This window comes from Geotrypetes seraphini, chromosome 4 (genome assembly GCF_902459505.1).
Source record: "Geotrypetes seraphini chromosome 4, aGeoSer1.1, whole genome shotgun sequence".
In the NCBI taxonomy this organism is placed as follows: domain Eukaryota; kingdom Metazoa; phylum Chordata; class Amphibia; order Gymnophiona; family Dermophiidae; genus Geotrypetes; species Geotrypetes seraphini.
The window spans coordinates 247,289,974-247,317,918 of record NC_047087.1 but is presented as its reverse complement, the minus strand read 5'-3'; the positions used below and the strand labels follow the sequence as shown (position 1 = coordinate 247,317,918).

The window sequence follows — 27,945 nt, the reverse complement described above, 5'->3', positions numbered from 1 at the left end:
CAGAAAAAATATTTCTTCACACACAACATGTAATTAAATTCAGAAATTCGTTGCTGAAGAATGTTGTGAAATCAGTTAGCTCAGTAGGGTTTAAAAAAGGTTTGGATAATTTCTTAAAAGAGAAGTCCACAGGCCATTATTGAGATAGCTTGGGGAAATCCACTGCTTATTCCTAGGATAAGCAGCATAAAATCTGTTTTACTACTAGGGATCTAGCTAGGTACTTGGGACCTGGATTGGCTACTGTTGGAAACAGGATACTGGGCTTCATAGACCTTCAATCTGTCCCAGTATGGCAATTCTTATGTTCTATACCACAAGTCACAATCTTTAACAATCTCATACTGAGTACATTGTGCAAGAATTACCAACATGGACACAGATGACACAGGACAGCAAAGAGATTCCATGGATTTTATGGCAGAATGCTATCCAAAGAGCCCCTTCTCCACCAGCAGGAAAATCCTTGATAATCTAAAATGATGAGGCTGTAAAAGGGTCCTATCTCTATAGTAAGGATATGTAAACTTTCATTTGAGCAATCTGAAGGATGACTTTGCTTTCCTCTCTCCCACCATCGCTTCCAGACCTGACCTGATAAAGGAAAAATTATGTTCTTACCTGTTAATTTTCTTTCCTTTAGATGCAGCAGATGAATCCAGAGACTAGTGGGATAGCAGACATCTACCAGCAGGTGGAGATAGAGAAACTGATTAACAGGCACTCGTCCTGTATCTTCAGTATTGCTCCTTGCCCAAGCATTTGGAATCAGTAATATGCTTAGCATGTAAAAAACTTCTTTCCCATAATAATTTTCAAAGGTAATAATACAGAATAAAACTATCAATTATAACAAAACTTCTGAAACTCGCGAAACAGAAACCGAGAGCCAATAACCAGAAAAGGGCGGGGCTCTGGATTCATCTGCTGCATCTAAAGGAAAGAAAATTTACAGGTAAGAACATAATTTTTCCTTCCTTAGCAACAGCAGTAGATGAATCCAGAGACTAGTGGGATGTAGCAAAGCAATCCTCAATCAGGAAGGGAATCAAATACCGGCTGCACCATAACTGAAGCACTAAAAACAGCCTGTGGATGAGCCACCGCAACTAACCAGTAACAGGTAGAGAAGGTATTCTTGGAAGACCTAGTAGGCGCACGACAAAACCCCTTTAAGTGAAAAACATCGCTCTCTGGTTGAATGGGTATGAAGGACTTCCAGCAATTGTTTCCCTATCATCCAGTAAGTGGAAGCAATGGCCTGTTTGAACTCTTGAGCGATTTTGGATGCTGTCTCGCAAATACAAAGAGATGATTCGAACTTCGAAAGGCGATAGAAACCTGCATCTAATGTAGAAGCAAGCGTAGAAGAAAGCTATCATTTCTTCAGAAATAGAATGGCCGTCTCACTGAAGAGAAACCTCAACAGGAGAAAATAATTTACCAGTCACAGCCAGAATCCAGGAGCTAGTTGAATAGCGACTATCACCTGCTGGGAGATAGAGCATACTGAAGATACAGGACAAGTGCCAGCCAATAGGACCACCTGTTAATCAGTTTCTCTATCTCCACCTGCTGGTAGATGTTTCAAGTTTCAAGTTTAATACAGATTTGATTAATCGCTTCATCTAAATTCGAAGCGATGTACATTATGATAAAATACAATGTAAAAACAAAATCATAGAAGATAATACTAACAAGGTTAATGACAAATTTGACAAAACTGGAAACAAAAGGAAAATATAGGGAAGAAGTTACAATTTAAATAAGGTAAAATAAACATATAGGGAAGGCACATAAGGGGAGGGTAATGATAATAATTTTAATAAGATAAAATTTAAAAGGAAGATAAAAATTGGAAGTGAGACTTGAAAGAATAACTTTAAGAGATTCTCATGATTATTAAAAAGTCACTTAGGAGCTAGTTAGTTTATGAATGCATCACTAAACAGGAAAGTTTTTAGTTTACATTTAAATTTATCTAAATTAGTTTCTTCCCTTAGATAGCTCGGTAGAGAATTCCAAGTCTGGGGTGCAGTGACTGAAAAAATAAACTGACGACGCGTATTTATTATTTTTAGCGATGGAATCGTTAGTAGATGCTGTTCGGCAGATCTTAAAGTTCTATTAACTGTATAAGGGATTAGCAATTTGTGAATGAAAGCTGGAGTTTTATAAAGAAGTGATTTAAAGGTGAGCAAGCTGAGTTTATATATTATTCGATGAGCCACCGGAAGCCAATGGGCTTCCTTAAGGAGAGGCGTTATGTGATCAAATTTTTTTGCTTTATAAATAAGTTTAATGGATGTATTTTGTATTATCTGTAAGCGTTTTATTTCCTTTTGAGCTATACCTTTGAACAAGGCATTACAGTAATCTATCTTTGAAATGACAAGTGAATGAATGAGGATGTTTAGAGAATTGGATTTGTCGAAGCCTGAAGAATGAAGACTTAATGATACTACTAATATGGTCGTGGAAGGAAAGAGAGTGATCAAAAATAACTCCTAGTATTTTAATGTTGTTTACCTCTTGTAAGGGATGACCCTTAATAGAAATTGGGAGGCTAAGTTTGGGATTATCCTTCCAAGGAAAAAGTAGTACATTGGATTTAGTTATATTCAATGCAAGTTTATTATTGTTTAACCAGTTATGTATTTGTTCTAATTTTGTATTGATTACTGATATGTCAGAGGGATTATTGGTATCAATGGGGTGCAGAAGTTGAATATCGTCGGCATAAGCGAAAACATTAAAGCCGATAGATTGACATAAAGTCAACAAAGGTGCAAGAAATATATTAAATAGAAGTGGAGAAAGTATAGAACCTTGTGGGACACCGTTTGTAGTAGGGAAAGTATCAGAAGTTGAATTATTGAAAAAAACGGATGAAGAACAATCAGAAAAGTAAGAGTGAAACCAAGATAAAACTTGGTCTGTGATACCAATTGATTGGAGCCTAGTTAGTAATAGCTCATGATCGATTGTGTCGAAAGCAGCCGAAAGATCCAAAGAAACTAAGAGAACTGATTGATGATGGTCTAGAAAGTAGTGAATAATGGTAGTCATGCCTATTAATGAATGTTCTGTAGAATGATGTTGCCTAAAGCCAGTCTGATTGGGGTGAAGAATATTAGTTTTTTCGATAAAATCTGAAATCTGGTTAAACACCACCTTCTCAGTTAATTTAGATAAAAATGGAATATTGGCTATAGGTCTGTAGTTCGACATATCTTCAGAACTAATTTTGTGATTTTTAATGATTGGATGAATAATCGAGTGTTTCCAAACAGTAGGAATGATACCTTTTTTTAGACTGTCACTAACCAGGGTAAGAATTGCTGGACCGAAGATCTTAAAAAATCGCTTAAGGAGGAAGGGAGGAATAGAATCCGTTTGCTATCCCACTAGTTTCTAGATTCATCTGCTGCTGTTGGCTAAGGAATGTCCCATCTCTGCCTCTCCCCGCTGATGCCAGGCTTTTCCTGTACTCCAGGGGTGTCCAATGTCGGTCCTCGAGGGCCGCAGTCCAGTCGGATTTTCAGGATTTCCCCAATGAATATGCATTGAAAGCAGTGCATGCACATAGATCTCATGCATATTCATTGGGGAAATCCTGAAAACCCGACTGGACTGCGGCCCTCGAGGACCAACATTAGACACCCCTGCTGTACTCCCTATATTCTTTATAGACATGTAACTTTTATATTGATGATTGTAGATATGATATGCTTTAACATACATTATCTGTTTTATTATGATAATGATTTTCTGTTTTGTCATTGTTTGGTTGTTTTTTTTTATATATGTGGTTTTACTAACTCCTGATGCAGGTCTTAATGTGGGTGAAACACGGTCTGTGTCGGGTTTTATCTGATGTCTACACAATAAAATTGAACTTGCTTTTCACACATCTTTTTGGGTGTGCTGCTTTTCTGGCCAGGGTACCCACTGCATTGAAAATTACCATGCTGCAGCATCTTCTTTCGTACAAGACCCAGGAAAAAAAAAGAGAGAAAGAGAGAGATAGAGAGACAGTGTGTGAGTGTTTCTAATCTACCTCTACAATTTTCATGCAAGAAGGGGAGGAGGAAACTGGGCATTTGGAATTCTGGAGGGGAGGGGGAGATGGGAAACTATTTGGTTAAGTTCTTCTAGTGGACTAACCACTCTGCTTCTGTTATAGATTTTTCACTTCTATATTAAGGTTTCTGACATAATTTGCTGTTTTGGTTACATATATTTCTTTTGTACTATTTTATCAAAACATCTCAGAACTCATATATAGTAATGTAATACAAATTTTAAATTTAAATTTTACTTTTTAAAAGCATTTTGAGCATTTTTGGTACCTAATGATTACTTTAAAAAATCTTATCGAGAGAACAGTATCACAGAAAACTATTTTGCTGCTCTCAGACACTGCATATATCTAGTATGCTAAATCATTTTCACTATACATCTGCATGAACATACAAGCAATATCAAACTGTGTGTGCCAATTAAAACCTTGCAAAAACACTTTATTCTTGTAAAAGACTTACTGGCCAGCAACCCAACTCCTGCTGCAAGTGATCCAACCCAGGCTGTTTTTCCTTTCCCTTCTTGAAAAATCTCCAGCCACTCAAGATATAGGACTCCAACAGCTAATGGTGATCCGTAGGCCAAGAACAAAATAAAGAAAGAGACAATGACGATGACCCAGCCCCATCCACCATCTGGTGGCTTTTGACATGCCATTTTTACAATGATTTTGAAAGATAGGTCCCAATGAAGGCACAAAGAATCTGCACAGAACAAAAAGAAAGAACAAGTATTAGACACTATAGTGAGTATTAAGCTACATAAAAATGCAATTAGTAGACAAATAGTAGTGAACTAAAGTAATGAAGAGCTAAAGTTCTTGAGGGCAAATGCAAGAAGAATACAAGATATTTTTCACAGTGTAAGTAAGCTGTTATATTAATAAACATATCTAATAATAATGCAATATGAACCATTCACAAGATGACAATACTATGGTATTTTAGAAGCACTATTCGTGTTTTAGATGTTCATATACTGGTACTTAGATGTCCAAATTATACAAACATCAAAATTCTGATTTTATAAACCCAGGATATGAACATATAAAAAATGAAGACTGTGCCCCTGGCACGGGGATGTGATCTGAATGGGACTTGGGTGGGCTACAAATATAGGCAATCATTCCCCATTGTAGAAGGAATCATATTTGGGAAGCACTGCCCTAATCTTTCCTTTTAACATAACCTGTAGCTATCTTTTGCAAAACATATAAACTCTTCAGAAAAGCAATACGTAGGATGCCCTGATTCTCCTCTCTGGAACAATCGCTGCCAAGTCTGACTAAAAGAATGCCCTGAATTTGCCTCTTCCTGCTGTAGAAATTATGGGCCAAAAGGCTAAACTGAAAAGACAACCCACAGCGAAAGAGAACAAACACACTGGAGCTACTGCAAGCACTGCAGGAGAGGATGAAAAGCTTTGCCAACATGATCCCCACCCCTCCACCCCTAAATGAAGGATGCTCTAGTTCTCTTCTCACTATTATTGGGCAGTAACATAGCCAGAAGAAAATTTCTGGGTAGGCCCAGGGGTGGAATGAGTGAGCCCATACATTTCCTCTCCTTCACTGCTCCCTCCCTCCTAAGGGTTAAAAATGAATACCTTGGCTGGTGGGAACTATGAACTGAGCATACATGGCAGTGTTCTCCCCAGAAAATTTTTCCAGCTGGGTGGCATGAAAAAGTAGCCGGGTGGGGCGGGACGGGGAGATTTGGTGGTGGGGAAAATTTAAATGTGCACTATTTTTGTTAGTTAATTATTATTAATTATTTTCCAACGCTCAGGTATTGTTGGCTGTTTTCTTTTAGCCTCTTCATCACAATTTAGGGGAAGCATAAAAAGGTGGTTACAGCACAAGTAGTGAATTATGTGCTGACAAAGCTGCATTATCAACGTCAGATGTTGATAATGTTGCTTTGTTCAGCACATTATTCAGTGTGGAGAGGTGAGGGAGGCGGGGGTGGGTCAGTCGGCCCTAAAATTTGCAATTTTTTTCCATATTGGCGGGCAGGCTCTGCCCCTAACTCCAGCAAATATTGAGGGAGAAGTGTACTATGGAATGTATACTAGCTTGTCCAGGTGATTTGCTGCTCTTTAGCTTGTCAAATTGCCTCATTACATCTTCCAGATTTTCAGAGATTTGTTTCAGTTCCTATGACTCATCACTTAATGCAACAGGCTGAAGAGCTTTACCCTGGGAGATAGGAGATTCTTTTTTCCAACTCTACACCCCACTCCTTATACCTTCTTTGCACATCCACCTCAAATGCCCTCTCCTTTCCCATAGCACTCTCCTAAACACCCTCCTTAGACATAACCCAACTATCAACTCACATCCTGCTGCATACCTGTACACACTAGCACCTTTTTTGTCCCTAACACATACCTAGCATATCTCAAAAAAACTCCACTATACTGCTGCCCCAGAAACCTAATGTGTAAATAAGATCAACCATATTAGGTCAAATCAATGGCCCATCCAGCCCAGTATACTTTTTCCAACAGTGGCCAATCCAGGTCACAAGTACGTGGCAGAAACCCAAATAGCAGCAACATTCTATGCTACTAATCACAAGGCAAGCAGTGGCTTCCCTCAGGTCTGTCTCTATAGCAGACTGTGGACCTTTCCTCCAGGAACTTGTCCAAACCTTTTCTAAACCCATCTACGTTAACTGCTGTTAACACATCCTCTGACAATGAATTCCAGAGCTTAATTATTCTTTGAGTGAAAAACATATTTCCTTTTATTTGTTTTAAAAGTATTTCCATCCATGTCCCCTCCTCTCCCTGTGGGTTTAGCATCCATGTCCCTTCTTCTCCACCCCCCCCCACCTGCAGTCAAGCATCCATGTCCCCACCACTTCTCCATGCAGGTCTGGCCTCTCCCCTATCAACCCCCCCCCCCCCCAATGAGAGCTGACATACCTGCAGGCCTCCCAAGGCAGCAGTAACAGTAGTAGCCAGCCGGCAGAGGCAGTGCTGTGAAGTGGCTGCTTGCAGCTGCCTGGGCCTTCCTTCTGCCACTTCACCCATCTACAAGAAGTGACGCAGTAGAAGGCCCTGGTGGAACTAGTTGCAAACAGCCTGGTCATAGCACTGCTTCTGCCAGCTGACCACCACCACTGCTGCTTCTTTAGGAGGCTCGCGGGTATGTCGGCTCTCAAGGAAGGGGGGGGGAGGGTTTCAGTTGTTCAGTCGAAGAACAGGGCAGAACAGAAGGTCTGTGCAGAATTCTATGCGAATAGGGAATTCTGTACAAATTCTGCACTGTGCAGTTGCACAAAATTCCACTAGGAGTATTCTTTGAACCTTTTCTAATTACGCTTTATCTTTATTGAGATAGGACAACCAGGACCAAAACGCAATACTCAAGGTGAGGTCACATCATACAGCAGTACAGAGATCTTATAATATTTTCTGTCTTATTTGCCATCCCTTTCCTTAGTAGTACATAGCATCCCAGCTGCCCCATTTCACAAACTAACCCACATACATTATCCTAAATACCCTCTACACATGCTTCTGCTCCAGATTCCCATATCCAAGTTCCATACATACTCTCACACCCTTTCGCTCTCTAAAGAATTGAAAACAGGACAGTCTTCACTCTATAACAAGCAAAATAGCACTATAAGGGCCCCATCTTAATTTTAGCCCTAGATGCCCATTTAATTATAGCAATATCACCGGCAGTAAAAACTTATTTCCTAGTAACTAGAAAACTCAGCACATGCAAAGAAGTCAACATTGACAGGACTCCACAAACAAAACTTTATAAAAAAAAAACTAAACAAAAAGAAACACCAACTTCAATATGGTACAAAATTTAATCATTCCCAAACATTTCTTTTGTGAGTTCAAGTTGCTAATCCAAACCTAAAAAATGGGCTCCTGACAGTTTGTTCAACCCATGCTAAGGCGTCATGAACACAAACACATTAGTTACATTAAATTAACATTAGTTACACAATTAACAAGTTGGTTTTAACTATTAAGGCAATAAAGTGACGGGAAGAGGCGATGCAGGCGCCTTGAAGAAGTGGCATGACAGTGAACCAAGATTAGGCCTCAGTTCAGTAAAGAGAGAAGGGTTGGAATATTCACAAAGTTAAGAGACCTCCTTCTCAGGTTCATCACTCCCAGGGCTGCCGAAAAATGCGCCTGCGGATGGTCCACTGACTTGGAAGGCACACTTAAACTTGTTTTCTCTACCACGAGCTGGGGACAAGTCTCGGGAAAGACAAAGCGACTCCATCTTCCCCTGTTGAAGTAGTCTTGCACAGAGCACCCACTTAATCCAAAACCGGACAAAAGCAACCAAATTATACATAAACAATAGATAAAACCCAAACATATTAACAAATTAAAAAACTAAAAAAGCCTAAAATACAAACTGTGACAGTATGTATTGCCATGAGAATGTATAATAAAAAATGGGAAGTTAGCAAAGCGAAACTGAATGTACTGCTTTCTATGGATTAACATAGTGAAAAATCGCTAACTAAAGATCGTTGGAAGAAACGTAAGGGGCACTGAAGGAGGATATGAGAATAAATCTCATTGGTCTAAAATCTTGAACTTACTGGGAGAGCCAATGAAGATAATGTATATGAATTAGAACATTATCTTCAATGGCTCTCTCCCGTGTTAGCCCATAGCGAACTCATGCTCCAGGGCTCTAACGTGTGCATGCCAGCTTCCCTTCTCTTCTCTCCCCTCCTCCCCCCAGGACATAACTTCCGGTTTTGGAGGGAAGAGAAGGGAAGCCGGCACGCACACGTTAGAGCCCCGGAACATGAGTTCGCTACGGGCTAAGGTGGGAAATCTCCAAGCCAGTGAGGGATTGTTTTTTTTTTTAATGTTGAGCATCAGCAGCGGTGGCAGCAGGATTTGCAATCGGATGACAGCCGAGTGGCCATCTAAATTAGCCGGGTGGACCGCCTGGCTAAAAGGCCCTAGGGAGAACACTGCATGGGATGTGCTAGCATTGGCTGCTGGGAATGCGCTCATGGCTTCCTCAGTGTTCAGATGGGCCTGGGGGGTCCCGCAAAGGCCTTCAACTAGCGAGGTTTGGGGATCTCTGCCAGCTACGACGACGATATGCATTGCTGCAGGCCTTTCATAGTACAACCAAAGTGGTTACACATTAAATAAAGCAGAGGTGCCCACACTTTTAAAATGACCAAGTGAAAATGATCTACCAACAATAAAACGTTTTTTAAAAACCCACAAAGCACACTGAAAGGCAGAGAAAATGTTAATTATCATTCATATTCCGGGTTTTTTTCAAAGAGGGCAAGGCAGACGACTCTATGCAATGTCATCTCAATAACAACCATACAAAAATAGACAAATATAGCCCTTCCCTTTTCACTAAACCACATAGCAGTTTTTAGCGCAGGGAGTTGCGCTGAATGCCCCACGCTGCTCTCAACGCTCATAGGCTCCCCGCGCTAAAAACCGCTATTATGGTTTAGTAAAAGAGAGCCATAGTGCAAAATATAGACAGCAGATATAAATTCTCAAAACAGATACATTTTGATCACTAAATTGAAAATAAAATCATTTTTCCTACTTTTGTTTGGTGATTTCATGAGTCTCTGGTTGCACTTTCTTCTTCTGACTTCTTCTCACTTCACTCTGGCTGCACTTCTTCTGACATCTTCTGATTTCAGCCCGCTCCTTCTTTCAGCCTCCTATATGCTTTCTCTCTTCCATACCTCATTCTCTCCCCCAACTTTTTCTTTCTTTCTCCCTGCCTCCTGTTCTTTCTTTCTCTCTCTCTCCATGCCCACTTTCTTTCTGTCTCCCTGCCTGCCCCCTTTGTTTCTTTCTCCCTGCCCTCCCCCAAGCCACTAGGTTTGCCGTCGCCACCGGGGAACAGGCCTCCAAGCCACCGCCCCCCCAAGCTCTGCATGCAGAAGCCTTGCACTGACCAGCATTCTGCTCCCCTTCAATTCTGATGTCGGAGAGGAAGTTCCGGGCCAGCCAGGCAGCGATTGGCTGGCCCAGAAATTCCTCTCCGATGTAAGAATTGATGTCGGGGAGAGGAATGCTGGTCAGCGTGAGGCTTCTGCAGGCCCAAAATCTCTGGATCCCCAGGGCCAAGGAAAAGAAAAAAAGCCAGTCTTCCATGAGAGCCGTTCCAGTCTCTTTTTAGCACGACACTCAACTTCCCACTTTCAGGCTCAAGACGTCAGAGCAGCAGCAGCAGCAGCAGCTCCGGCATTTTTGGGCAGAGCACCTCCTGCTCCCGACCGCCTTTCTCCAGTCTGGCTTGTCAATTCCGCCAGGGGCAGCCGGCGCTCAGCTCTCAAGGGTCATGACTTCCCTAGACCTCCCTCTCGCCTTCTCCCGAAGGAAGTGACATCATCCCCCAGTCAGAAGATGGGTTCTGGCAGTCGGGCAGGAAGGGCGCAGCAAGAATGAGTGTGCGTGGGGAACCTTGGGGAGGTTCCGGTGGGGAACCTTGGGGAGAGGAAGGCTGATCGGCCGGCCGATTGGAACGGCAACACGAGTCTATCACGGAACCCGGGATGGGCTCCGCGATTGACTGGCGTTGCCTTCCCGATCGACCGGTCGATCGCGATCGACATATTGGGCACCCCTGAAATAAAGGGTACTTTTTATGTCCCCGGCGGGTTCACATTCTAATTTTTTCATACCTGGGGCAATGGATGGTTAACTGATTTATTCAGGGTCATAGGGAGCCATAATAGAGATCAAACCCAGGTCCCCTGGTTCTCAGCCCACCACACTAACCATCAGCCTACTCTTACACTTGGAAGTACCTGTTGCTCTCTTGCAGAAATAAGCAGTGATTATCTTCAGCTCTATCTGGCTAATTGTTAACATCTTTCTCTTCCAGAAACGTGTCCAAACCTTTTTAAACCATAGAGGGAACTCAACCCAATTAACATAGTAACATAGTAGATGACGGCAGATAAAGACCCGAATGGTCCATCCAGTCTGCCCAACCTGATTCAATTTAAAAATTTTTTTTTTTTTTTTTTTTTTTTTTTCTTCTTAGCTATTTCTGGGCGAGAATCCAAAGCTTTACCCGGTACTGTGCTTGGGTTCCAACTGCCGAAATCTCTGTTAAGACTTACTCCAGCCCATCTACACCCTCCCAGCCATTGAAGCCCTCCCCTGCCCATCCTCCTCCAAACGGCCATACACAGACACAGACCGTACAAATCTGCCCAGTAACTGGCCTAGTTCAATCTTTAATATTATTTTCTGATTCTAAATCTTCTGTGTTCATCCCACGCTTCTTTGAACTCAGTCACAGTTTTACTCTCCACCACCTCTCCCGGGAGCGCATTCCAGGCATCCACCACCCTCTCCGTAAAGTAGAATTTCCTAACATTGCCCCTGAATCTACCACCCCTCAACCTCAAATTATGTCCTCTGGTTTTACCATTTTCCTTTCTCTGGAAAAGATTTTGTTCTACGTTAATACCCTTTAAGTATTTGAACGTCTGAATCATATCTCCCCTGTCTCTCCTTTCCTCTAGGGTATACATATTCAGGGCTTCCAGTCTCTCCTCATATGTCTTCTGGTGCAAGCCTCCTATCATTTTCGTCGCCCTCCTCTGGACCGCCTCAAGTCTTCTTACGTCTTTCGCCAGATACGGTCTCCAAAACTGAACACAATACTCCAAGTGGGGCCTCACCAATGACCTGTACAGGGGCATCAACACCTTCTTTCTTCTACTGACTACGCCTCTCTTTATACAGCCCAGAATCCTTCTGGCAGCAGCCACTGCCTTGTCACACTGTTTTTTCGCCTTTAGATCTTCGGACACTATCACCCCGAGGTCCCTCTCCCCGTCCGTGCATATCAGCTTCTCTCCTCCCAGCATATACGGTTCCTTCCTATTATTAATCCCCAAATGCATTACTCTGCATTTCTTTGCATTGAATTTTAGTTGCCAGGCATTAGACCATTCCTCTAACTTTTGCAGATCCTTTTTCATATTTTCCACTCCCTCTTCGGTGTCTACTCACAAAGTTCTCGCCATTACTGAAATGATCTACTTAGAACAGTGGTCTTCACTAATTTTTAAGTGGGGGCATTTTGGAGCAAGTGAGTTATCTAAAATATGTAAACCACTTTGATTGTGTAAACCACACAGAAAAAGCAGTTTATCAAGTCCCATCGCCCTTTACCCTTTGATTACTGTTTAGTATCCAGATGATATCCCATCAGTATTTTATTATCTGATTGGGGGATGGGACATGATATACCACATTTTTCTGTGTGGTTTACACAATCAAAGTGATTTACATATTTTAGACAGGTACTTATTTTGTACCTGGGGCAATGAAGTGTTAAGTGACTTGCCCGGAGTTAGAAGGAACTGCAGTGGGACTCAAATTCACAATCTCAGAGTGCTGTGACAGCTGTTCTAACAACTAGGCCACTCAAGACCATTCTACATAGTATATACTAGTATGTTTTAAAATGCTACCTTAATTATATTAATGGAAGGATCACACAGGTGAACCTGTTTTAATGGGGTATAAAGCAAAGCAATCTAGAAAAGAGGTACACATAAGGACCAACACACATATATCCTTGAACAGAAATGGGAGAAAAAAAAGAACTTAAGAAAAGATTAAAGCAGACTGCCCAGATCTGATTCTACAAAACAAAACAAAAACACGCAATACTTAGGTCACTCCCAATTAATTTTTTTTTTTTAAATGTTCTAAACTTTGAGGCAAGTTTTACACTCCATACTGAAACTGCATCTATATTTTGAATAGGAAACCCCATATGATGATCTGTCCAGCAGAGGGTTGATACAGAAATCTATCCCATCTGGCAGTGTGAAGTTAAAGCAAAAAATATCTGTAGCAGATTTTCTTCAGGGACAGCAGACATATGTTCTCACATTGATGGAACTCAGTATGGAAACTACCAAGTGCACTGTCGCTTTAAATCTTTAGGCAGTGCCCATACCATAGGCGTGCCAGTGCCTTCCTACCTAATGTCAATTCACAGGTCTATCAGTTCAATAACAAAGCTAAAAGTCAACTAGGAAAGGTGAGCGGGTTGTTAAAATATGTGCCTGCTGTTGTTGGAGAACACCTACTACAGATAAGTATCTTTGCTTTCTCTGAGAACAAGCAGACATAATATTCCCAGGTCATGACTCTGGTCAATGATATGTTGATGTTTATTAGTATTTATATATCGCTCTTTGTTGCAACATCAGTGCAGTGTACATCAATTAAAAAGGAAAAGAACGCCAATTATAGCATAGATATGAAGAAAGGGAGAGAGAGAAAAAAAAAAGTATGATCATTCACTTGCTGTATGATTCAATGCCCAACTAAAAATTAAAACCGTATAATATAAAAATCAAAACTAAGAAGGAAATGCCAATTCAAATAAATAAGTTTTTAAAGAAGTTCTAAATTTAATATAGGTAGCCTCACAGCGAAGTTTATTTGGGAGAGAGTTCCATAAATATGGGACCGATGCAAAAAAACACAGAGTTTTGAGTAGATTTTAGTCTAACCAAACAAATAGATGGTAATGTCAATATATTTAGAGTTGACGAACGCAAGGCTCTGGCAGGTTTATATGGAACCAGTAATCAGGCTGCCCACTGGTCAATACTTAAAATGCCAAAGTTAATGATTTGTGTATCAGCCTAAATTTTATCGAAAGCCAGTGATATTCCCTAAACAGCGGAGTGACATGATCATACCTCTGAGTATTTGTAATAACTATAATGTCAGTATTTTGAACTGTCTGCAATTTCTTAAGAGAAACTTGGGGAAGTCCTGTATAAATAGTATTACAGTAATCCAGTTTTGAAGTAATCACGCATAAACAAGAGATTTGCAGCAGGAAGTGTCTATATATGATCGTATAGAGCGTATCATGCGTAAAGAATAGAAACAAGATCTAACTACCGAAACCAACTGAGAATGAAAAGTCAAAGTTGTATATATTGTAAATAGACTCCCAAATGCTTCATAGAATTTCAAAGTTGTACAGTTTGAGATTGCAGTAGTGGAGACACTGCCGGAGATTGTGAAGAACCGGTAATCCATATACACTCTTCACTTAAATTATAGTAATATAGTGATGGGAAAAAAATCTCAAAAGCATGCGTCTTGAGCGCATTTATTAAAGGCATGTCTTATACGCACCTGTTGAAAGTTGACAACTGCACCTTCCCTCCCTTCCAACCAATAGTGCTGGCACGCCTATGACTGACACGACGACATAGCATTTGTTGGTAGTTCTCTGCCCCTCCTATCCACCCATGCCTCTTTCTGTGGACTATTCTGTGCATGTGTCGATTGCTATTACCAGCGACTGATCTCATGTATATTTGGCGACTCTCCGCAAACCTCATTTGCATGCATGGTTCTTTGAGAATGGCTTGGGATTTTTTTTTTTTTTTTAAATTGATAGATTTATTGCCGCCGTCAGATTTTACCAGCGATATTAGAGAATCCAGCCCTGAGTCTGTTAGGGTTGAAAGTTACAAAAAGCTGGTTTGATCCAGTCCGGGTGGTCTGCCAGAGCATATTTGTAGTCCAAGGTGTGAAGAGCTCTCTGGAATACATATGTGGTTTTGGAAAGAAAATGGGTAGAATTATGAATCAATTGAGATGGAATGCTAAGTAGACTTTAGGTAGCAATTTTGGATGAGTTCAAAGTACTACTCTGTCATGTTAGAATCTTGTGTATGGAAGATAAGAACATAAGCAGTGCCTCTGCTGTGTCAGACCAGAGGTCCATTATGCCCAGAAGTCCACTCACGCAGCGGCCCATCAGGTCCAGGACTTGTATAGTAATCCTCTATCTATACCCTTCTATCCCCTTTTCCTTCAGGAAATTATCTAATCCTTTCTTGAACCCCCAAACCGTACTCTGTCCTATCACACCCTCTGGAAGTGCATTCCAGGTGTCTACCACCCTTTGGGTGAAGAAGAACTTCCTAGCATTGGTTCTGAATCTGTCCCCTCTCAATTTTTCCGAATGCCCTCTCGTTCTTGTAGTTTTCGAACATTTGAAGAATGTGTCCCTCTCCACTTTCTCCATGCCCTTCATGATCTTGTAGGTCTCTATCATGTCCCCTCCAAGTCTCTGTTTTTCTAGGGAAAAGAGCCCCAATTTCTCCAATCTTTCAGCATATGAAAGGTTTTCCATTCCTTTTATCAATCATGTCGCTCTTTTCTGTACTCTCTCGAGTATCGCCATATCCTTCTTAAGGTACAGCGACCAATATTGGACGCAGTACTCCAGATGCGGGGCACCATTGCCCGATACAACGGCAGGATAACTTCTTTCAATCTGGTTGTAATACCTTTCTTGATAGTACCCAGCATTCTATTCGCCTTCTTAGAGGCCACTGTGCCCTGTGCTGACGCCTTCATTGTGTTGTCCACTATTACCCCCAGGTCCTTTTCTAGGGTACTTTCACCCATTACCAGCCCTCCCATCATATAGCTGTACTTCAGGTTTCTGTTTCCTACATGCAAGACTTTACATTTCTCTACATTAAACTTCATCTGCCATCTCGTCACCCACTCTCCTAGTTTGTTCAGGTCCCTTTGTAAATCTTCGCAGTCCTCTTTAGTCCTAACTCCACTAAATAGTTTGGTGTCCTCTGCGAATTTTATTACTTCGCACTTCGTCCCTGTTTCTAGATCATTTATAAATACATTGAATAGCAGCGGTCCGAGTACCGACCCCTGTGGAATACCACTTGTGACCCTCCTTCAATCCGAGTAGTGGCCCTTCACTCCTACCCTTTGCTTTCTACCCGCCAACCAATTTTTGATCCATCTATGTACGTCTCCTTCCACCTCATGGTTCTTCAGTTTCCGTAGTAGGCGTTCATGGGGGTACCTTGTCAAAGGCTTTTTGGAAATCTAAGTATACGATGTCTATGGGGTCCCCTTTGTCTATCCGTTTGTTAATACCTTCGAAGAAGTGCAATAAGTTTGTTAGGCACAATCTTCCCTTGCAGAAGCCATGTTGGCTTGTTTTCATCAGTTTATTCCTTTCTAGATGCTCGTCGATTCTGTCTTTTATCAGCGCTTTCGCCATCTTCCCCGGAACCGAAGTCAGACTTACCGGTGTGTAGTTCCCCGGGTCACCTCTCAATCCTTTTTTAAAGATGGATGTAACATTAGCTATCTTCCAGTCCTCCGGGATCACGCCTGTTTTCAGGGATAGATTACAAACCTGCTGTAGTAGTTCCGCTATTTCCTCCTTTAGTTCTTTCAATTACTTAGGGTGGATTCCGTCTGGGCCTGGAGATTTGTCAGTTTTTAATCTATCTATCTGTTTGTGTACGTCTTCAAGGCTTACCTCCATGGATGTTAATTTTTCTGCTTGATCTTCTTTGAAGATTTTTTTAGGTTCCGGCACGTTGGATGTGTCCTCTTTTGTAAATACTGATGAAAAGAACATGTTTAGTCTATCCGCCACTTCTCTTTCCTCCTTCACCACTCCTTTCCTATCTCCGTCATCCAGCGGTCGCACCTCCTCCCTTGCCGGCTGCTTCCCTTTAACATATCTGAAGAACGGTTTGAAATTTTGTACTTCCCTGGCTAGCTTCTCTTCATATTCTCTTTTTGCTCTTCTAATACGAGGTGACATTCTTTTTGATGCTTCCTGTGCTCTTTCCAGTTCTCCCCGGTTTTGTCCTTTTTACTTTTCCGGAATGAATGTTTCTTGTCTCCTATTGCTTTCTTCACTTCTTTGATTATCCACGCCGGGCCTTTTGTTCGGTTCTTTTTGCATCCTTTTCTAAATCTGGGGATATACAGACTTTGTGCTTCGCTCACCGTGTCCTTAAATAAAGACCAGGCTTGTTCTACAGTCTGCAATTTCTTTGAGCTGTTCCTAAGTTTCTTTCTTACCATTACTCTCATCACTTCGTAGTTTCCTTTCTTGAAGTTAAAAGTTGTCGCTGTGCTTCTTTTCCCCTTCGATATTCCTACTCAGTGGCGTACCTAGCATATGTGACACTCGTGGCCCATCATTTTTTGACACCCCCATCTATGTGAAAAATATGATTTTTAGTAACAATCCACATATCACACAACAAGAGTGTACCTAAGAAAAGGCAGCATCTTAAACATTGCGGTGAGCACTAGAACACCAACACATACATTGTAAAACTAAACAAGCCAGATCCCGCACAGTCAATTGATCCTGCAGTCAATGCCAACTGAAAACTATGTTCTTTTCATACACACAGAACAGAGATACACCCTCACCCAATATGGAATAATCACAAACTAAAAATAGAAATATGTAGACAAAAGTTAAACTGAACCACCAAGAAACCAGACTCTGCATACAATGCAACACCACAACGCCACTAAAACAGTAACACATGTCCTCTAATACTGTGCAAAATATAAAGACAGTAGATGTAAATTTGAAAAAACTGATACATAACAATCATCACTTTACAAATTAACAAATAAAAAGAAAACAAATAATGAGAAAAAAGAAAATACCATTTTATTGGATTAATCCATTTTTCAATTAGCTTTCAGAGGCCAAATCTTTCTTCAGAACAGTACTGTTATGGTATTCTGTCCTGACCTGAGGAAAAGGGTTTAGTTCAAAAAATTGCCTTATTTCCATTTCCTATTTATAAAATTTTATCAATACAGTTACAATACTACTTGATTCTAAGTAAAGCAACAAAAAAAATCTTTCTACCTTTTGTCGTTTCTGCTTTAATCATCTTCTCTTTGCTCTCTTCTTTCTATGCAGCGTTTGTCCTCTCTCCCTTCCATGCAGCATCTGCCCTCTCTTTGCCCCTTCCACCCAGCTTGTGCCCTCTCTCTCTACCCCTTCCATCTACTGTCCACCCTCTCTCTGCCCCTTGCATCCACTGTCCACCCTCTCTCTGCCCTTTGCATCCACTGTCTACCCTCTCTCTGTTCCATATGGCATCTTCCCTCTTTCTATGTCCCTTCAATAAACTCTATATCTTGTGCCCTTTCTCTCCTTTGTACATGATTCATTTTGGCTTCACCCCCTCCCCTATGCTCTGGCATCTCTCTCTTCTCCTTTCCTTCCTTCTTTCCCACTCCACCCCATGGTCTGGAATCTTTATCTCCTTCCCTTCTCTCCCCCCATGCACTGGCATCTCCCTTCTATTTCTCCCTCTAACACCTCCTCTCCTTTCTTTCCCTCTGGTCTGGCATTTTGTCTCCTTTAGTTTCCCTTCCTTTCCCCCCATGCCCTGGCATCTCTCTACTATCCTTCCATCTCCCCCTCCCACTCCATGATCTAGCATCTCTTCTCCTTCCTTTCTCTCCTTCCTTCCACCTGGTCTGGCATCTGCCTCCTCCCCCTCCTCCTTGACATCTCTCCCCCCCCTCCTCCATGGTCTGGTAGCTCCTTTCCTTTCCTCCCATGGTCTTGGTATCTCTTTCCTCTGCCTTCCCTGGTATTCCTTATCTCCTCTCTCTCTCCAATTTGGTGCTGCAGCAGCAGCACTTCTCTTCCCCTCCCCCTCCCCAATTGGGTGCAGCAGCAACACTTCTCTTCCCCTCCCCCTCCCCAATTGGGTGCTGCAGCATTTCTCTTCCCCCTTCCCCCCAAAAAAATTGGGTGCAGCAGAACATTTATTTTCCTCCTCCCCTCCCCCATTGGGTGCAGCAGCAGCACTTCTCTCTTGCCCCCTCCCCAATTGGGTGCAGCAGCAGCATCTCTCTTCCCCCCTCCCCCCCTTGGGTGCAGCAACAGCATCTCTCTTCCCCTCTCCTTGGGTGCAGCAGCAGCAGCATTTCTCTTCCCATCTTTCCCATTGGCGGAGTCGCAAGCTTCCCGCCATTGCTGACATCTTGCTGCTCTTTCTTGCTTCGGGCCTTCCTCGTTGCCGGGTCCTCCCTTCGCAGAAACAGAAAGTAGGCAGGACCTGGCAGCCAGGAAGGCCCGTAGCAAGGAAGAGCAGCAAGACAAGTTTTAACTTCCCTCCGTTGCTGACCTGTCTCCCTTAGCTTCCCTCCGTCGCTGACCTTATCCCTAGCGAACTCATGCTCCGGGGCTCAAACGTGTGCTTGCCTTCTCTTCTCCTCCCCCCCGGAATGTAACTTCCAGTTTCGGAGGGAAGAGAAGGGAAGCTGACATGCACACCTTAAAGTCCCGAAGCATGAGTTCGCTATGGGCTAAGGTGGGAAATCGCCAAGCCGGTGAGAGGTGGGGGTTGTTTTTTGTTAATGTTGAGAAGCAGCAAGATTCGCGATAGACGGCAGCTGGGTGATTAACTAAATTAGCTGGGCGCAGCGCCTGGCTAAAAGGCCCTAGGGCAGTGGTAGGCAAACTAATTAGTCAAAAGAGCCTAAATCAGCAGTACGATTAAGATTTTTTTTGAGAGCCATACCCCATGCCCGCTTGCGCTACAATGGCTACGTCAACCCAACTGACACCCCGCTCGTCCGTACGTAGTTGAAATTGATTTGTGGCATAGCCTAGAGAATGACAGGGGGAAAAATTTTGTCTCCGTCCCCTCCCCTTCTCCTAAGCACGGTCCCCATCCCCAGAAACCTCCTGATTCCATCCACACAAGCCTTGAATTGTTTTATATTGAACTTATTATATTAAAGTATAAAAAGAAACAATATTCTGTACAATTGTCAATTTATAAATCAGCGTCTTCTCCCCATTCTCTCTTCCCCATTTCCCTTCAGCGTCCTCAGCCCACTCTCTTTCCACTTTCCTGCAGCGCACGCACATAAAAACAAGCAAGTAATTTTATATCATTTTCATTCTATTCATTCATAGAAATTAAAGTCTAAATAATGCCAGTCACATAACAAAGCATGATTTTACAAAAATAATTCCCTGCACAGTCAAGCCTGCAAGGATTACTAGATGTCTTTCAGCAGCTCCCCTCCCTCTCCCTTACCTTCGTAGCCAAGTCAAAATGATCTACCAACAATAAAATTTTAAAAACATAAAGCACACTGTACACAGAGAAAATGTTAATTATCATTTATATTCCGCGGGTTTTCAAAGAGGTCAAGGCAGATGACTTTATGCAATGTCACCTCAGTAATAACTACACAAAAATAGACAAATATAACCCCTCCCTTTTTACTAAACCGCAATAGCGTTTTTAGCACAGGGAGCTGCGCTGAATGCCCCACGCTGCTCTCGACGCTCATAGGCTCTCTGCGCTAAAAAACGCTATTGCGATTTAGTAAAAGAGGGCCATAGTGCAAAATATAGACAGCATAATCAAGCTCGAGGAATGGGCATCGACATGGCAGATGAGGTTCAACGTGGATAAGTGTAAAGTGATGCATGTCGGTAACAAAAATCTCATGCATGAATACAGGATATCCGGGGCGGTACTTGGAGAGACCTCCCAGGAAAGGGACTTGGGAGTTCTGATCGACAAGTCCATGAAGCCGTTCACACAATGTGCAGCGGCAGCAAAAAGGGCAAACAGAATGCTAGGAATGATAAAGAAGGGGATCATGAACAGATCAGAGAAGGTTATCATGCCGCTGTACCGGGCCATGGTACGCCCTCACCTGGAGTACTGCGTCCAGCACTGGTCGCCGTACATGAAGGACACAGTACTACTCGAAAGGGTCCAGAGAAGAGCGACTAAGATGGTTAAGGGGCTGGAGGCGCTGCCGTACAGCGAAAGATTAGAGAAACTAGGCTTCTTCTCTCTCGAACAGAGGAGATTGAGAGGGGACATGATCGAAACATTCAAGGTACTGAAGGGGATAGACTTAGTAGATAAGGACAGGTTGTTCACCCTCTCCAAGGTAGGGAGAACAAGAGGGCACTCTCTAAAGTTGAAAGGGGATAGATTCTGTACAAACGTAAGGAAGTTCTTCTTCACCCAGAGAGTGGTAGAGATCTGGAATGCTCTTCCAGAGGCTGTTATAGGGGAAAACACTCTCCAAGGATTCAAGACAAAGTTAGACAAGTTTCTGCTGACCAAGAACGTGCGCTGGTAGGGCTAGTCTCTGTTAGGGTGCTGATCTTAGACCAGAGGGCCGCCGCGTGAGCGGACTGCTGGGCATGATGGACCACTGGTCTGACTCAGCAGTGGCAATTCTTATGTTCTTATGTAGCATATATAAATTCTCAAAACAGACACATTTTGATCACTAAATTGAAAATAAGATCATTTTTCCTACCTTTGTTTGGTAATTTCATCAGTCTCTGGTTGCACTTTATTCTTCTGACTGTACACCCAACATTTCTTTCCTTCTTTCAGCCTCCTGTATGCTTCCTCTCCTCCAGACCTCATTCCCTCCCCCAACTTTTTCTTTGTTTCACCCTGCCCCCTTCTTTCTTTCTCTCTCCATGCCCCCTTTCTTTCTGTATGTCTGTCTTTCTCTCTCTCTCCATGCCACATTTCTTTCACCCTGCTCCCTTCTTTCTTTCTCTCTCCATGCCCCCTTTCTTTCTGTATGTCTCTTTCTCTCTCTCCGTGCCCCATTTCTTTCTTTCTTTATGCCCCATTTCTTTCTGTATGTCTGGTTTTCTCTCTTTCCGTGCCCCATTTCTTTCTTTCTTTGTTTCACGCTGCTCCCTTCTTTCTTTCTCTCTCCATGCCTCCTTTCTTTCTGTATGTCTGTGTTTCTCTCTCTCTCCGTGCCCCATTTCTTTCTTTCACCCTGCCCCCTTTCTTTTTGTATGTTTGTCTTTCTCTCTCTTTCTCTCCGTGCCCCATTTCTTTCTTTCACCCTACTTCCTTCTTTCTTTCTCTCTTCATGCCCCCTTTCTTTCTCTATGTCTGTCTTTCTCTCTCTCCATGCTCCATTTTTTTTTTTTCTTTCTTTCTTTGTTTCACCCTGACCCCTTTCTTTCTTTCTGGCTCCCTGTGCCCCCCTTTCTTTCTTTCTGGCTTCCTGCCCTCTCCCATGCCACTGCCATTGGGAAACATGCTGCCACTGCCGCCATCGGGAACAGGCCGGTGCCACGGGGCCGACCAACTCTCGCCACCTGACGTCAATTCTAACATCAGAGAGGACGTTCTGGGCCAGCCAAACATCGAGTAGCGAGAGTTGGTCGGTCCCACAGGGAAGAGAAGCAGGGCGATCTCAGAACACGGTGCCGGCCTGTTCCCCAATGGCAGCGGTGGCTTGGGGGAGGGCAGTGAGAAGGGAAGGGAAGCAGGTTGGGCACCCTTGCTGTAGACGAGCCACCAGCCGCAGTTTGCCGACCACTGCCCTAGGGAGAACACTGGAGGGTGGCCAGCTGTGCACCTCCTTGGGGTGTGAACCGGAGCGGACGCCCCCCCCCCCCCCCCGCCCTTGGTACGCCACTGTTCCTACTTCAACTTTGAACTTGATCATATTGTGATCGCTGTTTCCCAACGGCCCTACTACTTCCACTTCCTTTGCAGGTCTTCTTAGCCCATTGAGGATTAGATCCAGAGTGGCATTCCCTCTTGTCGGTTCTCTGACAAGCTGCTCCATGAAGCAGTCCTGTATAGCCTCCAGGAATCCAGTCTCCCTAGTGCATTTTGAGTTTCCAAGACTCCAGTCTATCCCGATACAAGAGCATGAAGTTCACTCACATAGCGTGCAGAGGTGAGGGCAATGAGGAAAATGACTTTCCAAGTTTCAGAGAGCAAGATGTAAGCAGCTTAAAGAAAGACTTCATGGGAGCAGATGTTAAGATCCAAAGAAACAGGTGGAGGCTTGATAGGTGACTTCATGTGGAATAGGCCTTTCATGAAATAGGCTAACAAGGGGTGAACAGAGAGACTTTTGTCCAAGGAAGAGATTGACAGAAGAGATGTACATGAACCAAATTGGTTTTTAGACCACAGTTAGCCAGATGATAGATTCCAGAGAATGCAAAGTATACCAGGAAGAAAATCTTGTTCATTTGAAGCGGTAATAGCACTGAATGAAAGGTTTTCTAGACGCTTCAATGACTGCAGATACTGCATCTGAGGGGGAGGAAGAATTTACTTGCTTGGTGAAAAAAAACATGCTGTTAATGATAAGGAGCAGAGTTGAGGTGAAGGAGGGATCTCTCATTTGGCATCAGTAGTATTGGGAACAGCTGCAACTTGCATGGTTTCTTGGTCGAGAACTCTAGGAGGAGCAGAAATGGTGAAGTTTGAGTTTTCCCGAGGAGAGGTTTTGGAGGAAATGCAGAGAGGAATCTGTGCCCCCAATGAATGATTAAGGCACCTGACACCATTCAAATGAGGGTATAAAGTCTGGAGCAGAAACTTGGAAGAATGTATGTGCTTTTTTGCTTTCTTACATGCTGCATCCCTCAATGCGTGAGGCACAGATGAAGAGGTGGCACAGTCCTTTGGGTCTAAGGAGCCCAAAGCCCAACTCTCTAGATGTGATATCAATGCACTTGGTGCCAATGCAGATGCCCAAGCCATAGGAAGCTGGGTTTCAGGTTCCAAGTCCTCCATCAATGCTTAAGCGGTATGAAAAAGTTTTTCAAACTGAAGTTTTGGGGCTTTTAGTGACCTCTTTTACATTTGAAGACAGAGGGCACAGCGAATGTCCCAATGTTTGGGACCCAGACACTGAACAAACCAATTATGTGGATCACAGCCTGAAATGATTTGATTACATTCAGAACCACTCCGTACCCTCTTATGGAGGGGAAAATGGCCAATACTAAGTCAAAGAGCTCAAAGGCTCAAGGAGGTTGGTAACTAGGATGCTGAAAACAGTTGACACTCCCAGAAGGAAAAAAGGGTTTGGAATGGCCTAAAGACTAAAAAATTAAAAATTTATAAAAATGAACCAAAGCTGAGTAAAGTCCTAGAACACAATAAAAACAACAAATTATGAGGAAATCACTAAAAAATAAGTATAGGAAGGCACAAAAAAGAGGCAAAAGTTTGACACACCAAAATTGAAGACACAGCTTTTCAGCTATACAGTAAACGAGCAACTGATGGTCCCGTGAGCCAATGCTGGGCGTGAAGGCACTGGTACATGCACGGTATGGGCACTGCCTAAAGATTTAAAGTGAAATGCACTTGGTAGTGTCTGTACCAGCTTCTATAGGTGACATCACCCACATATGAAAATATTATGCCTGCTTGTCCTCAGAGAATAAGCAGTTTACCTGCTCATTAATGGCTGCTGTATGTAAAAAAGGTTTCTCTGCTGAAGTTATTTCCCAGGGTAGATATTAGCACAAAGCATATTACAATGTATTTTAAAGAGCCAATTAAGTGCCACATAGAGATGCAGAGCTGTGTGCTCCCTACTATGGGGGAGCAACAACAGAAACCTCCTAAAATGTCTGAGGTCGCAGAGTCCCTGTGGTCTGCATCAGCCCCATTTTGCTTCCGCTGTTGACCCGACCATACCTCTAAACCTGACATACTTAAAAAAAGTACCTGGGCAATACTCAAATCAATTTAAGTGGACAGGAGCATCTTCTGGCTTAAATTGCTTATCACTGCCTAAGTAGGGATATTCAACAGCACTTAAACTGGACTGGGTCAATGAGTACCCCACTGACAACCCAACAAAAAGTGGACAGGTCAGGGGTGGTGCTGGTGGCAGTACTGGAGAGGTGTCAGGGGTTATACAAGTGCCAGCAATATTCAGTGTTAGCACCTGCATAGGGGGTTATACAAGTGCCAGCAATATTCAGTGTTAGCACCTGCATAGCTAAGTGGGTGAATTTAGAACCCCAAGCTGCTTCAAGAGGTCACAGCAGCCATTCTGCAAGTTCAGCCGTAAGAGGCAGGAGCAAGCAGGCTTCACTCCCACCTCCAGCGATACCACTAGGACCACCAGGGAGACAGGTAGGTTCAGAAAGGCCTATCTAGACCTTGAGGGTGTTGGGGAGCTATTTGGTAGTCTCTACCCACCTGCCAAATAAAGGGGGGAAAACCTCCTTATAATCAGTGATTTTCAACCCAGTAATAGAAACATAAGAATAGCCATATTGGGCCAGAGCAATGGTCCATCTAGCCCACTGTCCTGATTACAACAGTGGCCAAGCCAGGTTTACAAGTACCTGACAGAAACCCAAATAGGTTCTCAGGGACCACCTGGCCAGTCAGGTTATCAAGATATCAACAAAGAATATGCATCAGATGTATTAGCATGTACTACTTCTATTGCATGCAAATATATCTCATACATATTTATTGCGAGTATCCTGATAACTGAAGTGGCCAGGTATTCCTCAAGGTCTGGATTGAAAACTATTGTCTTATATGGCAGACTGACTCTCCAGGTACATTCATTCACATGGGACTGGACGCAACCATTCTTCAACTCATATATACTTTAAAATAAACTGACATTTTTGGGCCAAAAAATGGGGGTCTCTGTTTATATTCGAGCCTCTTTCTAATGATGGTGCTTTTTTTTCCTCCCCTCCCCACCCGATGACCAATACTGTTATCTTCCACTCCCTCAATGTCCGGCACTGCTATCTTCCAGCTCCCCGATGACCAGCACTATTATCCTCCACCCCCCTTCGATGACTGGCACTGCTATCTCCCCATGATGACTGGCACTCCTATCCTCCACTACCTACAATCCCCTGCCCCAGACCAACATTGTACTTACAGTTCTAGTGTTCACTGCTCAGGAAGCCAACGCTAACACTCCATACTGGCTGAAAAAGTGCCTTGAGTTTCTACACTTGCTCAAGGCCTGCTGGTTCCCGCCCTCTCTGAGATTCTCAAGGGAATCCAGAAGCCTTGAGCATGCACAAATACTCAAAGCCCTGCATCAGCTCTACACAGCGCATTGGCGTCCACTTCTTGAGCAGAACTGTAAGTGCGATGTCAGTCTGGGGCAGGGGGAGCAGGAAGTGGAGGATAGAAGTGACTAATCCTGTGTTTTCCAGTGCTGCCGGTGGCCTTCTCTGTACTGCTCATTTGCTGCAGTCCACCCCCCTCCACCGAAGCAAAGGAGGCCATGGGCAGCACAAGCAGATTGCTGCTGCACTGGCAACCTCCTTGTAATTTCCGCGCTGAGGGGGCTTCAGAACTGGGTGGGGAGAGCATTTGGTGGAACCAGAGGAGAGGGAGGGAGGGAGGATGAAGGGAAAAATGCTGAATGGGAGGAGAGAAGAAAGAGATTGTGCACATGGATGGATGGAGGAGAGGGCCAGATCTTTCTCCAGACCAGCCTGCAGAAAATCAAGGACCACCGAAATGGGAGCTTATAACAACTCCATCTAGTGCCCTTCATACCACTGTTGAAAAGCCTTCCAAGCCTTGGCATAGGCTGGCAGAGTAGAGGGCTTTTTCACCCACAAAAGGGTGGCAATGACTACATCTGAGTAGCCTCTTTGAATCAAGGCCTTGTGCTCAAGAACCATGCTATAAGACCAAAGCACTGGGGATTCTCCATGGGAACTGGGCCCTGACTGAGAAAACCACAATGAAGAGGAAGCTTGGGGCTTTGAGACTGTGGAACGCAGCTCGGGTCCATTAAGAGTGCTCTCCACATGATATGGACAAATTCTAGGGAGAAGCCTTGCATAGGGTCAAAAACCGACCCCTGATGGACCACTGGCAAGGCTTTCATGGGATCCCCAGGCTCCATGTGTTAGCGCTTCACACCCTCGCCAGTTTTGGGTACCAGGTGGGATTTTCTCCCAATCTTCCGGACCCAGAACAGCTCCCCGGCCTTGGAAGATGTGAAGGGGCTAAGCTTGAAGATCCTGCCCCATCCTCATGCACACCACAATATGCGGTACATGGATGCTCTGCCGGCAATCCAGCACAACTAACACATGGATTCATGCTGGCACATGCTGAGGAGTCCATGTGTTAGTCATCTCCCAATTAGACTACTGTAACTCCCTCCTTAACGGACTCCCTCAAAAAGAACTACGACGACTGCAATTAATACAAAATTCCGCAATAAAACTAATATATAAAAAAGGTAAATTTGAACATGTCACTCCCCTTCTTAAAGAGGCCCATTGGCTCCCCATCAATCATCGCATCACCTACAAAATCATCCTACTCTCTTTTAAAATTAAACTTTTCCATCAACCACTATTCCTCGATAAACTACTAATTCCACAAAGTTCCCCTCGTATATTAAGATCTACCGACCAAAAACTCTTGTTTATTCCTTCTTTAAAAGAATTTTACTACACCCGAAAAACCAACTTCGCAGTAACTGCCCCCACACTATGGAATTCTCTCCCACAATCTTTACGGGACGAACAAAATCTAATTAAATTCAAGTCTGGCTTAAAGACATTCTTATTTCAAGATGCTTTCAATTGAACCTAGATCACTCTTTTTCTCTTTTCAAATCTTCTTTTTTTTTTGTCTCTCTCTCTCCCTTTTCTACCTCTTACTGCGAATAAGTACTTGCTCCAACAATGCCACCCTATCCCTCACGTTCTACCCCTTCCCCTCCCCCCCTCTTTCACTAAATTTTGTAACTTCTCCCCTCCTCCCCTCACTTTCCTCACTATCCAGTTTGTCTAGTCTATGTCATCTATGTTCACTTTAGCTTATAACATTTTTAGCCTATACAAATCATTGTTAACCGGCCAGATATTCACTTGATGGTCGGGATATTAAAAACTAATAAACTTGGAAACTTGGGTTTTGAGGCAGAAGAAAGCTTTAGAATAAAGATTGTTTAAAATCCAAGATGACCGCCACCAGAAAAATTGCACTAAAAACGGCCTGTGGAGACCAAATTTAAAAATTTTAAAAACTCAAAAATAGGAGCTTTAGAGGTGGAAGACCTAAACCCTACCCTTGGAAACCCTCAAAAATGATTTTCAGACACCTCCCCCCACCCCAATTTTCCTATAGTTCTGTGCAGTGCCTGTCTGTAAGCTATTTCCTGCAGCTGAAGAGAGGGGAAAGGATTTTCTGCCTCAGAAATTTCACCAAGGGA

At 43.2% G+C, this 27,945-nt stretch overlaps 1 protein-coding gene across 2 annotated transcripts in view; it reads right to left on the bottom strand.

Annotated features, from left to right (window-relative positions):
• The window catches only part of SLC16A9 (solute carrier family 16 member 9), an 86,836-nt gene that overhangs the window by 53,741 nt on the left and 5,150 nt on the right, over positions 1-27,945 (bottom strand). For both annotated transcript variants that reach the window (XM_033943286.1, XM_033943287.1), the window contains exon 2: positions 4,545-4,787. In XM_033943286.1, coding sequence (XP_033799177.1) covers positions 4,545-4,740 — 196 coding nt within the window. In that variant the 5' untranslated portion in view covers positions 4,741-4,787. The remainder of the gene's footprint in view (positions 1-4,544; positions 4,788-27,945) is intronic.